This window comes from Mobula birostris, chromosome 10, assembly GCF_030028105.1.
Source record: "Mobula birostris isolate sMobBir1 chromosome 10, sMobBir1.hap1, whole genome shotgun sequence".
Classification (NCBI taxonomy): Eukaryota; Metazoa; Chordata; class Chondrichthyes; order Myliobatiformes; family Myliobatidae; genus Mobula; species Mobula birostris.
Window position 1 is genome coordinate 41,984,189 of NC_092379.1, and position 14,277 is coordinate 41,998,465.

The 14,277-nt window shown below is 46.4% G+C and overlaps 1 protein-coding gene across 1 annotated transcript in view; it reads left to right on the forward strand.

Annotated features, from left to right (window-relative positions):
* Positions 1 to 14,267, forward strand: part of LOC140203623 (tubulin polyglutamylase ttll6-like) — a 43,593-nt gene extending 29,326 nt beyond the window's left edge. The window contains exons 5-8 of the mRNA XM_072269671.1: positions 1,257 to 1,482; positions 4,808 to 4,989; positions 11,566 to 11,733; positions 14,100 to 14,267. Coding sequence (XP_072125772.1) covers positions 1,257 to 1,482; positions 4,808 to 4,989; positions 11,566 to 11,733; positions 14,100 to 14,217 — 694 coding nt within the window. The 3' untranslated portion in view covers positions 14,218 to 14,267. The remainder of the gene's footprint in view (positions 1 to 1,256; positions 1,483 to 4,807; positions 4,990 to 11,565; positions 11,734 to 14,099) is intronic.
* Positions 14,268 to 14,277: the final 10 nt, after the last annotated feature.

Here is a 14,277-nt window from a genome sequence, read left to right on the forward strand (position 1 = left end):
ATCGAGTACAAGAGATGGGATGTTATGTTGAAGTTGTGTAAGACATTGGTGAGGCCTAATTTGGAGTATCGTATGCAGTTCTGGTCACCTACCTACAGGAAAGATGTATAGTAAATAAGGTTGAAAGAGTAGAGGAAAAATTTACAAAAATGTAGCTGGGTCTGGAGGACCTGAGTTATAAGGAAAGATTGAATAGGTTAGGACTTTCTTCCTCAGAATGTAGAAGGTTGAGAGGAGATTTGACAGAAATATTCAAGATTATGAGGGGTAGAGATAGGGTAAATGCAAGCAGGCTTTTTCCACTGAGGTTGAGTGTGACCACAACCAGGGATCATGGGTTAGGGTGAAAGGTGAAAAGTTTAAGGGAAACATGAGGAGAAACGTCTTCACTCAGATGGTGGTGACCAGTGTGGAATGAGCTGGCAACACAAGTGCTGCATGCGTGCTCGGTTTCAACGTTTCAGCGAAGTTTGGATAGGATGGAGGACTATGATCCTGGTGCAGGTCAATGGGTGTGGGCAGTTTAGCAGGTTTTGGCATGGACTAGATGGGCCAAAAGGCCTGTTCCTGTGCTGTACTTTTCTATGACAATGACTCTAGAAACACTGATTCGTTACGTCAGGCTTGTTACACGGAGCTTGGGAGGGTGAGACAAGAACTAGAGCTCGTGGGTTAAGGGTGAAAGGTGAGAAGTTTAAGGGGAACATGAAGGGAAACTTCTTCACTCGGAGGGTGGTGAGAGTATGGAGCAAGCTGCCAGCAGAAGAGATAGATGGAGGTGTGATTTCAACATTTAAGATAAATTTGTACATGGATGGCAGGGCTACAGACTGGGTGCCGGTCAATGGGACCAGACAGATTAATGATTCAGCATGGACTAGATGGGCCAAAGGGCCTGTTTGTTTACTGCAGTGCTTTCTGACTGTGAATGTAAACCACCAGACAACTTCACAAGATGGAATATCGTGGGTTCAGGGTGCGGTCAACCTTTTCAAAGGCAACTATGAATCGGCAAGAAATCACTTCCAATAAATCCTGTCAAAAAGGGGGGAAATTAATCAAGAGAGCTGATATTTCCTTCAATGGATACGCAGTCTATCTTGTGGCTTGCAGTGCTATTGACCTGTCACACAATAACACAAATGGTGGGGCAGAGTACTTGATCAGCGAAGTCACTCGGCAATGCCATCCGATGGATGAACGGTGGCCTGCGATAGATTAGAACTGACGGCTGTGTAAAATGTTGTTCCTTGCAGAAAGCTGTCTTTCTTTAACCAGTACATGGAGAGCAATGCCTATGACCTGGAGGTGCTGTGGAGCAGTATTGAAGACGTGATCATCAAAACCATTCTGTCTGTGTATCCGGCCCTGAGGAACACCTCCTTCACCTGCTTCCCAAATCACGTGTCTGGGAGTGCTTGCTTTCAGCTCCTCGGCTTTGACATCCTGCTGGACCACACCTTGAAACCCTGGCTGATGAAGGTACGCGCGCCTCTGGGATACATAAAGATTAAGCAGATAATTTAGGTGACCGCATAAAACATGCAAATGTAACATCATGATGGGATGGCCAGTAATATCGTGAAGGATCCCACCAACCCTGCTCACTGTTTGTCCCCACTCCCATCAGGGAGGAGGCTCTGTAGCATCCACACCAGGACCAGCAGACTCAAAAACTGTTACTTTCCCCTAGCAGTCCTCCAAAAGGACCACAACCGTGTTGTAGGGTTTGGAGGCTTGTGCGCCTCAATGACCCGGAGAGGTCTGCACGCTGGAGCCGGGGCTTTAGGCTTTGGCTCTGGATAGGGTCACCCATGACAAACAGGTCAAAGGGTAGAGGCCAGACTGAGAGCGGTGTACCGGACCTCCAGGTTCGAGGGCTCAACTCAGCACTACCAGCACTGACCACTAAAACAAAACCGCTACGCAAACAGCAATGAAGAATCCTCCTACATCTGAGTCTGGCGGTGTTCCTGAGTCTCCACCTGGGATTTACATGTCCGACAGTAGTGAAAACCGAGCGGAAGCTACGGGCATGATCAAGGAATCTCTGAACACCACCACAGATGGAGGACCTTCACCGTTGTCCTAAACACCAGCGCTGTAATGGTCAGTCAGTAATTCCCCAAGTACTGAGGCTGATCAACACCCCCACCCGCTAACCCACCCCTCCACATACCCGCAACCACCACTACTTTATCATTTCCTGTCAGAGTCACCTTATGTACAGAAACTCCTGTGCCCAGCGTCACTTTATGGACATACAGTCAAGCTATGCATATAAGCTATCTAATGTATTTATATTTACTGTGTTTTTTCCCATTATTATTGTTTTTTTTCCACTTTTCCATTATTATTGTTATCGAAAAGGTGTTATATTTGGACATGTGCAGTGTACAGAATAAGGTCGATGAACTAGTGGCACAGTTGCAGATTGGCATATATGATCAGAATTAGAATTAGGTTTATTATCACCGGTATGTGTCGTGAAATTTGTTAACTTAGCAGCAACAGTTCAATGGAACTGTTCAGGAACAGTTATTACCCCACTCAACCATCAGGAAGAAGGTACAGGGTCGTGAACCAAAGGGGATATCTTCGCTTAACTTTACTCACCACAGCATTGAACTGCTCCCACAGCCTATGGACTCACTTTGAAGGACTCTTCATCTCATATTCTTGATATTTATTGTTTGTTTATTTATTTATTCTGGATGTTTTGTTTGATTCCTTTTAAATACTGTGAATGTCCTCAAGTAAGTGAATCTTAGTGAATCAACATATGCCTATGGTCATATGTACTTTGATAATAAATTTACTTTGAACTTGACTTTGAGTAGAAGAGTGAACACAGTGCAGAAGCAGTTTGACAATGACAGCCTTGAAGTAAAAAAAAGTTAAACCAACTTTCTGACTGTTATCCCAAAATCTGCTCCCTGTGGAAACAGATAGATGGGTTCATAAAGAGAGATTTTGGCACATTGGTCTTCATTAATCAAATTGTTGAGTACAGAAGCTGAGTTGTTAGATTGAAGCTCTTGAAGATATTGGTGAGGCCTACTTTGGAGTATTCTGGTCACCTAACTACAGGAAAGATATCAATGATTTGAAAGATAGCAGAGAATATTCACAAGGATGTTGCTGAGTCTCGAGGGCCTGAGTTACAGGGAAAGTTATTCTCTGGAGCACAGGGAATCAAGGAAGATTTGATAAAGGTGTACGAAACCATGAGGAACATAGAGTAAATGGAAGCATGCTTTTGCTGCTGAGGATGGGTGAGACTAGAACTAGAGGTCATGGGTTAATTGAGAAAGGTGAAATGTTTAAGGGGAACATGAAAGGGATCTTCTTCACTCAGAGAGTGGTGAGGGTGTGCCAGCGGAAGTGGCGGATGCGACATTTAAGAAAAGTTTAGATAAGTATGTGGATGGCAGGGGTATCGAGGTCTATGGTACAGGTGCAGATTGATAGGAATTGGCAGAATAATATTTTGGCATGGACTAGATGGGCCAAATGGCCTACTTCTGTCTTTTAGTGCTCTTAGACTATGACACAATGGAAGATATGCATCTGTAGATGGGTGGAAGACCATGGTCGTTTATGATAGTTCCCATAGACAAAGACCTGGCATTTGTCCATAGTTAAATCCACATTAAAATGGTTCCAGAGAGGAAGACACCAGAGGGTGATTAAAAACAAGAGAAAATCTGCAGAGGCTGGCAATCCAAAGCAACACACACACACACACACAAACACACACACACACACACACACACACACACACACACACACACACACACACACACACAGACACACCCAGACGGAATAAGGAGTTGTTCCTCCAACCTGAGTGTGGCCTCATTGCGGCAGTAGAGGTGGCCATGGACTGACATGTTGGAATGGGAATAGGAAGTAGAATTAAAATTGGTGGCCACCAGGAGAAGTGCCACACCTGCACTTGGATCTCCTCCCTCACTACCATTCGGGGCCAAACGGTCCTTCCAGGTGAGGCGACATTTCACCTGTGAGTCTGTTGGGGTCATCTGTTGTATCCGGTGCTCCTGGTGTGGCTTCCTGTATATCGGAGAGACCCGGCTCAGTTTGGGAAACCGCTTCAACGAGCACCTACAGTCCATCCACCAGAGAAAAACGGGACCTCCCGGTGGCCACCAATTGACCTGGATGAGGAAGTGGAGGGATGGGTTAGTAAATCTGCTGATGACACAAAGGTTGGAGATGTTGTGGATAGTGTGGAGGGCTGTCAGAGGTTACAGCAGGACATTGATAGGATGCAAAACTGGGCTGAGAAGTGGCACCCTACCTGGGTCACCTTCTTAATGGCTCTGGTCCAGGGCTCCAGCCAGCATTGTTCAATGGTCTTTACCCCCAGACCCGTGCCTTTGTTTTTTTCAACTCGGCCTGGTTCAAAGCAGCTAAGGTAGCTGATCCAGGCACTGAGCCTAATGAGGTTGTAGATTTCTTCTCCAAGTCTGCCACTTTACATTATAAATAGCTGCTTGTCTGAGAGTGGTCCCGGGTTAGCCGGTCGTTAGCTGAAACTCCTTGCGTCCACATTCAATTGCTCTGATTCGATAATCCCAGAGCTAGAATCGAAGAGTTCACAAAATGGAGGGTGTGCAAGGACAGTCTCACAAAATGGCCACCTCCACCTCCTTTCAGCATGTGGTAAGAACAAAGACAGTTTGTTTGCCTACTTCCACTGCCCTTGATTCATTTGAATTCACTGATTTGTAGACTGTTGTTCTTTTTGGCCAACACTATTAATTTTTAATTATTAATGTTGCAGGTTAAGCATTCCCTGAGCTCTGTGATGGACTCCAATCTTGATCAAGAGGTGAAGGAGGATCTTCTTTATGATACACTCTGCATGATTAACCTTGCAGCTTGTGGCCGGCAGAAAGACATGGAGGAAGAGAGGCCGCGAAAGAAGGAACAGCTGCCTAAGATCTGGTGGTCGCGGGAGTACAGGTGACTGAAAGACTGAAGAGTGCCACGTTGGGCAACGATAATTAATGAATATTCCTGCTGTCAAATTCAGCTGCACACACAAAGTGCTGGGGGAACTCAGCAGGCCAGGCAGCACCCATTTAGAACAGAGATGACGAGAAATTTCTTTCGCCAGAGGGTGGTGAATCTGTGGAATTCATCGCCACAGATGGGAGTGGAGGCCAAGTCATCGGGTATATTTAAGGCAGAGGTTGATAGATCCTTGATTAGTCAGGGCATGAGGGGTTATGGGGAGAAGGCAGGATATTGAGGCTGAGATGGGAAGGGATCAGTCGTGATCAAATGGCAAAGCAGCTTCGATGGGCCAGATGGCCTAATTCTGCTCCTCTTACGCAAATGAACAAACAGTCGCCATTTTGGGCCGAGACCCTTCTTCAGGACTGGAAAGGAATAAAAAGGTGTGGGGAGGGAGGGGAAGGAGGATAGCTAGAAGGTGATAGGTAAAGCCAGGTGGGTGGGAAAGTTGAAGGGTTGGAGAGGAAGGAATCTGATAGGAGAGGAGAGTGGACCATGGGAGAAAGGGAAGGAGGAGGAGTGCCCAGGGGAAGGTGACCGGCAGGTGAGAAGAGGTGAGAGGCCAGAGTGGGAAACAGAAGCAGAGGGAAGGGGGAAGGACTATTTCCCCAGAAGGGGAAGCCGATGTATGCGTTCAGAATAAAGAAGTGGGCAGGAAAATCACTGAAGACTGTACCCACCCTGCAAACTCACTTTTCCAAAAGCTCCCTTCGGGAAATCACCTTGGGTTTCTGAAAACGAGACCTCATGCCATCTCAAAAGATTTTTTCCCCTCAGGCAGTTCATCTGATCAACCATCCTAGTTACTCCCCCACCGACCCCCAACCCCCTCTATTACCCTGTCACTGCACTGAACTGTAAACACTATAAACCACATTTTGATACGCTGTCTACTTTGTAAATCCATACTAGTATTTATATATTTATGCACATTATATTCCATATCCAAACTTTAACCTCTGGCTTACCTTTGTCTACTTCCTGATTCTTTAATGGAGTGTCTTGGCCAGAAACATTGACTGTTTATTCCTTTCCGTAGATACGGCCTGACCTGCTGAGTTCCTCCAGCATTTTGTGTCTGTTACTTTGGATTTCCAGCACCTGCGGAATCTCTTTTCTTTATTCTGTATAATTGTTGTACATTGTTGGATTTTGTCGCCTGTCATGCCCTGATCAACACCATGCAGTGAATTCCAAATACGTGCAAACTTATCTGGTGCATAAAATTAATCCTCGATCTTAATGTTAGCCTCTCCTATCCTTTTATAAAAACCTCCCCTCCAATGTATCGCTGCTATTCCCTGCACATTTTAAAGTTCCACATTTTCCCACTGCTCAGGCATAGCCGCCGAGCGCCTCTGTGCCATCCGCCACCAGCGTGACATTCTGGTGGCCAAAGATTTTAATTCTGATTCCCATTCCCAGGTGTCAGTCCACGGCCTCCTCGTGCCAAGGTGAGTCCACCCTCAGGGTGGAGGAGTAACACCTTATATTGTGTCTGGGTAGCCTCCAACGTGACAGTATGAATATCGATTCCTCCTTCTGGAAAACAAATTTCGACCCTCCCCCATTCTTCACTATTCCTTCCTCCATTCCTTTCTTCTCACGTGCCTATTACATCCTTCTGTGGCCCCTGCTCCTTCCCTTTCTCCTGTTGTCCACTCTGCGCTCCTATCAGATTCTTTCCTCTCCTGCCCTTGACCTTTCCCACCCACCTGGCTTCACCTATCACCTCCCAGCTATCCTCCTTCTCCTCCCCTCACCTTCTTATTCAGGCATCTTCCTCTTCCTTTCCAGTCCCGATGAATGGTCTCAGCCCGAAATGTCGACTGTCTATTCCCTTCCACAGATGCTGCCTGACCTGCTGAGTTCCTCCAGCATTTTGGATTTCCAGCAACTGCAGACTTTCTTGTGTCAGAAGTTCCTCCTGCTGCTTAGAGCTGCAACAAAGGGGAAAGGAGGTGGATTCAGCAGGCATGCAGAGGTGGAGTGAGGACTGTGGGCTAGACTGCGCTCAAGAGGACTAGAACATATCACCAAGGAAGTAATGCTGAGGCTTTATAAGGCACTGGTCAGACCGCACTTGGAGTATTGTGAGCAGTTCTGGGTGGCAGGCGGAGTTACGTTTCTACCAAAGGAGGTGTAAGGTGCCCCTTCCCCCCTCTAGCCTGCAGGTCACCCTTGGACAATATGTAGCACCTGGTTAGCCCCCTGATCAGGGAGTAGGTGGTGGACAGTCGTATGAGCAGCCGGTGCAGATCGCAAGTCCTGGGTATGTGACCACTGACGCCAGGCAGACAATCTCTGCAGAGTATTGATAATGACTGGGGTCACCCGTCTTTTAAAGACACTGGCCCAGAAGAAGGCAGTGGCAGACCACTTCTGTAGATAACTTTGCCAAGAGCAATCAATAGACAATAGGTGCAGGAGTAGGCCATTCAGCCCTTCGAGCCAGCACCACCATTCACTTTGATCATGGCTGATCATTCACAATCAGTACCCTGTTCCTGCCTTCTCCCCATATCCCTTGACTCCACTATCATTAAGAGCTCTATCTAGCTCTTTCTTGAAAGCATCCAGAGAATTGGCCTCCACTGCCTTCTGAGGCAGAGCATTCCACAGATCCACAACTCTCTGGGTGAAAAAGTTTATCCTCAACTCCGTTCTACGTGGCCTGCCCCTTATTCTCAAATTGTGGCCTCTGGTTCTGGACTCCCCCAACATTGGGAACATGTTTCCTGCCTCTAGCGTGTCCAATCCCTTAATAATCTTGTATGTTTCAATCAGATCCCCTCTCATCCTTCTGAATTTCAGTGTATACAAGCCCATTCGCTCCAATCTTTCACCATATGACAGTCCCGCCATCCCGGGAATTAACCGCGTGAACCTCGACTACACTCCCTCAATAGTAACAATGTTCTTCCACAAATTTGGAGACCAAAACTGTACATGATACTCCAGGTGTGGTCTCACCAGGGCCCTGTACAACTGCAGAAGGACTTCTTTGCTCCTATACTCAACTCAACTCCCCTTGTTACGCCATTAGCTTTCTTCACTGCCTGCTGTACCTGCATGCTTACTTTCAGTGACTGATGAACAAGGACACCAAGATCTCATTGTACTTCCCCTTTCCTAACCTGACACCTTTCAAATAGTAATCTGCCTTCCTGTTCTTGCCACCAAAGTGGATAACCTCACATTTATCCGCATTAAACTGCATCTGCCCACTCACCCAACCTGTCCAAGTCATCCTGCATTATCTCAACATCCTCCGCACATTTCATACTGCCACCCAGCTTTGTGTCATCTGCAAATTTGCTAATGTTACTTTTAATCCCTTCATCTAAATCATTAATGTATTATAAATAGCTGTGGTCCCAGCACCGAGCCTTGCAGTACCCCACTAGTCACTGCCTGCCATTCTGAAAGGGACCCATTAATCCCTACTCTTTGTTTCCTGTCTGCCAACCAATTTTCTATCCCTGTCAGTACCCTACCCCCAATACCATGTGCTCTAATTTTGCCCACTAATCTCCTATGTGGGACCTTATCAAAGGCTTTCTGAAAGTCCAGGTACACTGGCTCTCCCTTGTCCATTTTCATAGTTGCATCCTGAAAAAATTCCAGAAGATTAGTCAAGCATGATTTCCCCTTCGTAAATCCATGCTGACTCGGACCAATCCTGTTACTGCTATCCAAATGTGCCGCTATTTCATCCTTTATAATGGACTCCAGCATCTTTCCCACCACTGATGTCAGGCTAACTGGTCTATAATTCCCTGTTTTCTCTCTCCCTCCTTTCTTAAAGAGTGGAATAACATTAGCTACCCTCCAGTCCTCAGGAACTGATCCTGAATCTATAGAACATTGGAAAATAATTACCAATGCATCCAAGATTTCTAGAGCCACCTCAAGTACCCTGGGGTACAGACCATCAGGCCCTGGGGATTTACCATCCTTCAGTCCCATCAGTCTATCCAATACCATTTTCTGCCTAATATGAATCTCCTTCAGTTCCTCCGTTACCCTAGGTCCTCCGGCCACTATTACACCTGGGAGATTGTTTGTGTCTTCCCCAGTGAAGACAGATCCAAAGTACCTGTTCAACTCATCTGCCATTTCCTTGTTCCCCATAATAAATTCACCCGTTTCTGTCTTCAAGGGCCCAACTTTGGTCTTAACTGATTTTTTCCTCTTCACATACCTAAAGAAGCTTTTATTATCCTCCTTTCTATTCTTGGCTAGCTTGCCTTCGTATCTCATCTTTTTTCCCCATATTGCCTTTTAAGTTATCCTCTGTTGCTCTTTAAAAGTCTCCCAATCCTCTGGCTTCCCGCTCATCTTTGCTATGTTATACTTTTTTATTTTTATACTATGCTTGACTTCCCTTGTCATCCATGGTCGTCCCTTACTCCCCTTAGAATCTTTCTTCCGCTTTGGAATGAACTGATCCTGCACCTTCCCAGAAGTACCTGCCATTGTTGTTCCACTGTCATCCCTGCTAGGGTATCTTTCCAGTCAACTTTGGCCAGCTCCTCCTTCATGGCTCCATAGTCCCCTTTGTTCAACTGCAATACTGACACTTCCGATTTTCCCTTCTCTCTCTCAAATTGTATTTGAAAACTTATCATATTATAGTCACTACCTCCTAATGGCTTCTTTACCTCGAGTTCCCTTATCAAATCCAGTTCATTACACAACACTAAATCCGGAATTGCCTTCTCCCTGGTAGGTTCCAGTACAAGCTACTCTCAGAATCCATCTTGGAGGCACTCCACAAACTCCCTTTCTTGGGGTCTGGACCAACCTGATTTTCCCAGTCTACCTGCGTGTTGAAATTCCCCATAACAACCGTAGCATTACCTTTGCGACATGCCAATTTTAACTTTTGATTCAACTTGCACCCTATATCCAGGCTACTGTTTGGGGCCCTGCAGATAACTCCCATTAAGGTCTTTTTGCCCTTACAATTTCTCAGTTCTATCCATACTGACTCTACATCTCCTGATTCTGTGTCGCCCTTTGCAAGGGACTGAATTTCATTCCTCACCAACAGAGCCACCCCACCCCCTCTGCCCACCTGTCTGTTCTTTTGATAGGACGTATACCCTTGAATATTTATTTCCCAGCCCTGGTCCTTTTGCAGCCATGTCTCTGTTATTCCTACAACATTATACTTGCCAATTTCCAACTGAGCCTCAAGCTCATCCACTTTATTTCTTATACTCCGTGCATTGATATATAATACTTTTAATCCATTAGAGTACTCCCCTCACCTTTCACATCGATTCCTATTGCACTTGGCCATATTCTCCGATCCCTTCCTGAGCTTTCTGCCCTGTTAATTCTGTTGTCTTTCTTAACTTTCCTTATTCTCTCTTTCCCTTTAACTCCATCCTTATATTTCCTCTCTTCCCCCCCCCACTATTTAGTTTAAACACACCAGTGTAGCAGTGGTAAACTTGCCTGCCAGAATGCTGGTCCCCCGCCTGTTAAGGTGCAACCCGTCCCTTTTGTACAATTCATCCTTGCCCCAAAACAGATCCCAGTGGTCTAAGAATCTAAATCCCTGCTTCCCATGGGGCCATGGCCCAATCATGGCCATGGGACCAAGATCGCCCATGTCATACAGCACGGCACATAATGATGATGTCATATGACCCAGCACATAATGATAGAAACATAGAAACGTACAGCTCAATACAGGCCCTTTGGCTCACAGAGCTGTGCCGAACCTCGGGTTACCCATAGCCCTCCATTTTTCTGAGCTCCATGTACCTATCCAGGAGTCTTTTAAAAGACCCTATCATATCCGCCTCCACCACCGTTGCCGGCAGCCCATTCCACGCATTCACCACTCTCTGTGTGAAAAAACTTACCCCAACATCTCCTCTGTATCTACTTCCAAGCACCTTAAAACTGTGCCTTCTCGTGCTAACCAGTTCAGCCCTTTAACATCAAAAAAAAGATGGGCTGGCATTGGAGAAAGTCCAGAGAAGGTTCAAAAGAATGATCCTGGGAATGAAAGGGTTAAGTTTTGAGGAGCGTTTGATAGCCCTGGGCCTGTACTTGCTGGAGTTTAGAAAAATGTGGGAGGATCACATTGAAATCTATCAAATATTGAAATGCCTAGGCAGAGTGGATGTAGAAAGGCCGCTTCTTTCTGTACGGGAATCTAAAACCAGAGGACACAGCCTGAGAATACAAGAATGTCCCTTTCGAACAGAGACAAAGAAGGATTTCTACAGTCGGGGGTGGCGAATCTGTGGAAATAATTGCAAAATATGGCTGTGGAGGCCACGTCATTGAGTAAGTGGAGGTTGATAGGTTCTTGTTTAGTAAGGGGGGGTCAAAGGTTATGGAGAGAAGGCTGGAGAAAGAAAATATCTCAGCCGTGATGGAATTCTGGAGCAGGCTTGATGGGCTGAATGGCCTCATTTTGCTCCTGTGTTTTCTGGTCTTATGGCAAGAGATCGATTTTCAAAAGGAATAACTGACACCTCCTCTTTGCTTTCATATTAGAGCTGACGAGACACGAAACAACCAGGCTACCTGGGTGGAACAGGTGGAGAAGTACGAAGACGAAAAATGGGGAACTTCAAAAGGATCTACCCGAGCTCCACTTCAGAGAAATACGAGAAGTTCTTGGGAACAGTTGACTCCAAGGCTCGGGAAGAATATGTCAGGCAGGTTTATACTGCCCCTCCCAGTCCTGCCCCCTCCCTCCCTCCCTCTCCAGTGACCCACAGCCACCCAGTGTGCCATCACCTGTCAAACGGTGAAAGGCCTCGAAAGAGTGGATGTGGGAGATGCTTCCTATGGAGGGAGAGTCTTGGACCAGGGAACACAGCCTCAGAACAGAGGCGGAGGAGTGTCCTCTTAGAAAGGAGGAGAGGAGGAATTTCTTTAGCCGGAAAGTGGTGAATCCGTGGAATTTGCTCCACAGGTGGCTGTGGAGGCCAAGTCATTGGGTATATTTAAAACAGATGCTGATAGATTCTTGATTGGTCAGGGCATGAAGCGATAAGGGGAGAAGGTAGGAGATTGTGGCTGAGAGGGAAAATGGATCAGCCATGATGAAATGGCAGAGCAGACTTGATGGGCCAAATGGCCTAATTCTGATCTGCATCTTATGGTCTTAACCACATTCTCTACTACCCCTCTATAATCCCTCCCCAATCCTTTTACCCTCTTTCTAATCCCACATCACTTCCCCACTACCCACAACACAATTGTGTCGCGTTCTGGTTGCCTCATGATTGGAAAGGTGCAGAGGAGGTTTACCAGGATGCTCCCCAGATCAGAGAGCATGTCTTTATGGGAATGGGTGAACGAGTTAGGGCTTTTCTTTTTGGAGCAAAGGAGGGTGAGAGGTGACTTGATGAAGGTGATGAAAAGGGCATAGATCAAATGGGCAGTCAGAGACTTTTTCCCAGGTTGGAAGTGGCTAATGGGGAAGGGGGGCATCATTTTAAGGTAACTGGAGGAAAGTATAGGGGGGATGTCAGAGGTAAATTCTTTACACAGAGAGTAGTGAGTGCATGGAACACCCTGCCAGGGGTGGTGGTAGAGGCAGATACATTAGGGACATTAAAGAGACTGTTAGATAGGCACATGGATGATAGAAGAATGGAGGGCTCTGTGGAAGGGAAAGGTTAAATTGACCTTAAAGTAGGTTAAAGATTAGCACCACATCGTGGGTGAAGGGCCTGTACTGTGCTGTCAGGTTCTATGTTCTGTCCCTCCACAGCTATATATTCTTACCATCATTAAGGACCCCCACCACCCAGGACATGCCCTCTTCTCATTGCTACCATCAGGGAGGAGGTACAGGAGCCTGAAGACCCACAGTCAATGATTCAGGAACAGCTTCTTCCCCTGTGCCACCGGATTTCAGAATGGACATTGAGCCCAGGAACACCACCTCACTGTTTCGTGCAGTCTTTTTGCACTACTCATTTATTTTAATTTTTAGTATGTTTCCTATTGCAACTTACAGTGTTTTTATGTCGCAAGTTTTGCAACAACTTTCCCAATATATGTCAATGATGTGAAACCTGATTCTGATCAAGTGTGGTGATTCATCACTGGTGATACGGAACAGAATCAGAATTTGGTTCATATCACTGGAGTACGTCGTGAAACTTGTTGTTACGTGGTAGCAGTACAATGTGATACATAATAATCAAAACTGTGTATATATATAATAGTTAAATTAATGAAGTAGTGCAAAAAGAGGGGGAGAAAAGTAGTCAGCTCGTGTTCATGGTTTCATTGTCCATTCAGAAACCTGATGGCTGAGGGGAAGGAGCTGTTCCTGAGTTGTTGAGTTTGTGCCTTCAGGCTCCTGTACCTTCTCCCTGATGGTTGCAATGAGAAGAGGGCATGCCCTGGGCGATGGGGGTCCTTGATGGTGGAGGCAGTCTTTTTGAGGCATCGCTCCTTAAAGATGCCCTGGATGCTGGGGAGGTTAGTGCTCATGATGGAGCTGACTGAGTTCACAACTTTCTGTAGCTCCTTTCGGTCCTGTGCAGTGCCCACCCCCCCACCATACCAGATGGTGATGCAGCCGATTAGAATGCTCTCCATGGTACATCTGTAGAGATTTGCAAGTGTGTTTTGCAGACATACTAAATCACCTCAGCTTCCTCATGATATATAGCCGATGTTGTGCCTTCTTTGTAACTGCATCGATATCCTCAGAGATGTTGACACCCAGGAACATGAAATTGCTCACTCTCTCCACTTCTGATCCCTCTGTGAGGACTGATGCGTGTTCTCTCGTCTTACCCTTTGAGGTCTGCAATCAGTTCTTTGGTCTTACTGACGTTGAGTGCAAGGTCAGGTACACTTCCCATTCCTATGTCAGAGAGCACCCCACCCCCCTCAATGTTAGACTCGCCGGTGATTCTTGCCCCCGGTACTGCTCCCTCTGGAACAGCCGAGCGTGCTGGCCCTACTGCGCATGAGGTTGGAACATTGAAGGGGTGGGAGAGGGCATTGTTAATATTGGTGCAATGGCTTGGTATTGAAAATCTCGCTATCTCTCCAGGCAGCTGCGCAGGGAAATTCAGCAGAGTCAGGAGCAGAAGGAAATGCTCCTCAAAGAACGGGGGTTCCCTGAAGAGAACCTGCAAGAAGAGTCCCAGTTGCAGGAGAATCCAACCCTGTTGATCTTGGTGAAGCCAAAGTCACCAGAAGGACTGCAGACGTCATCATCCTCCACTCCTGTAA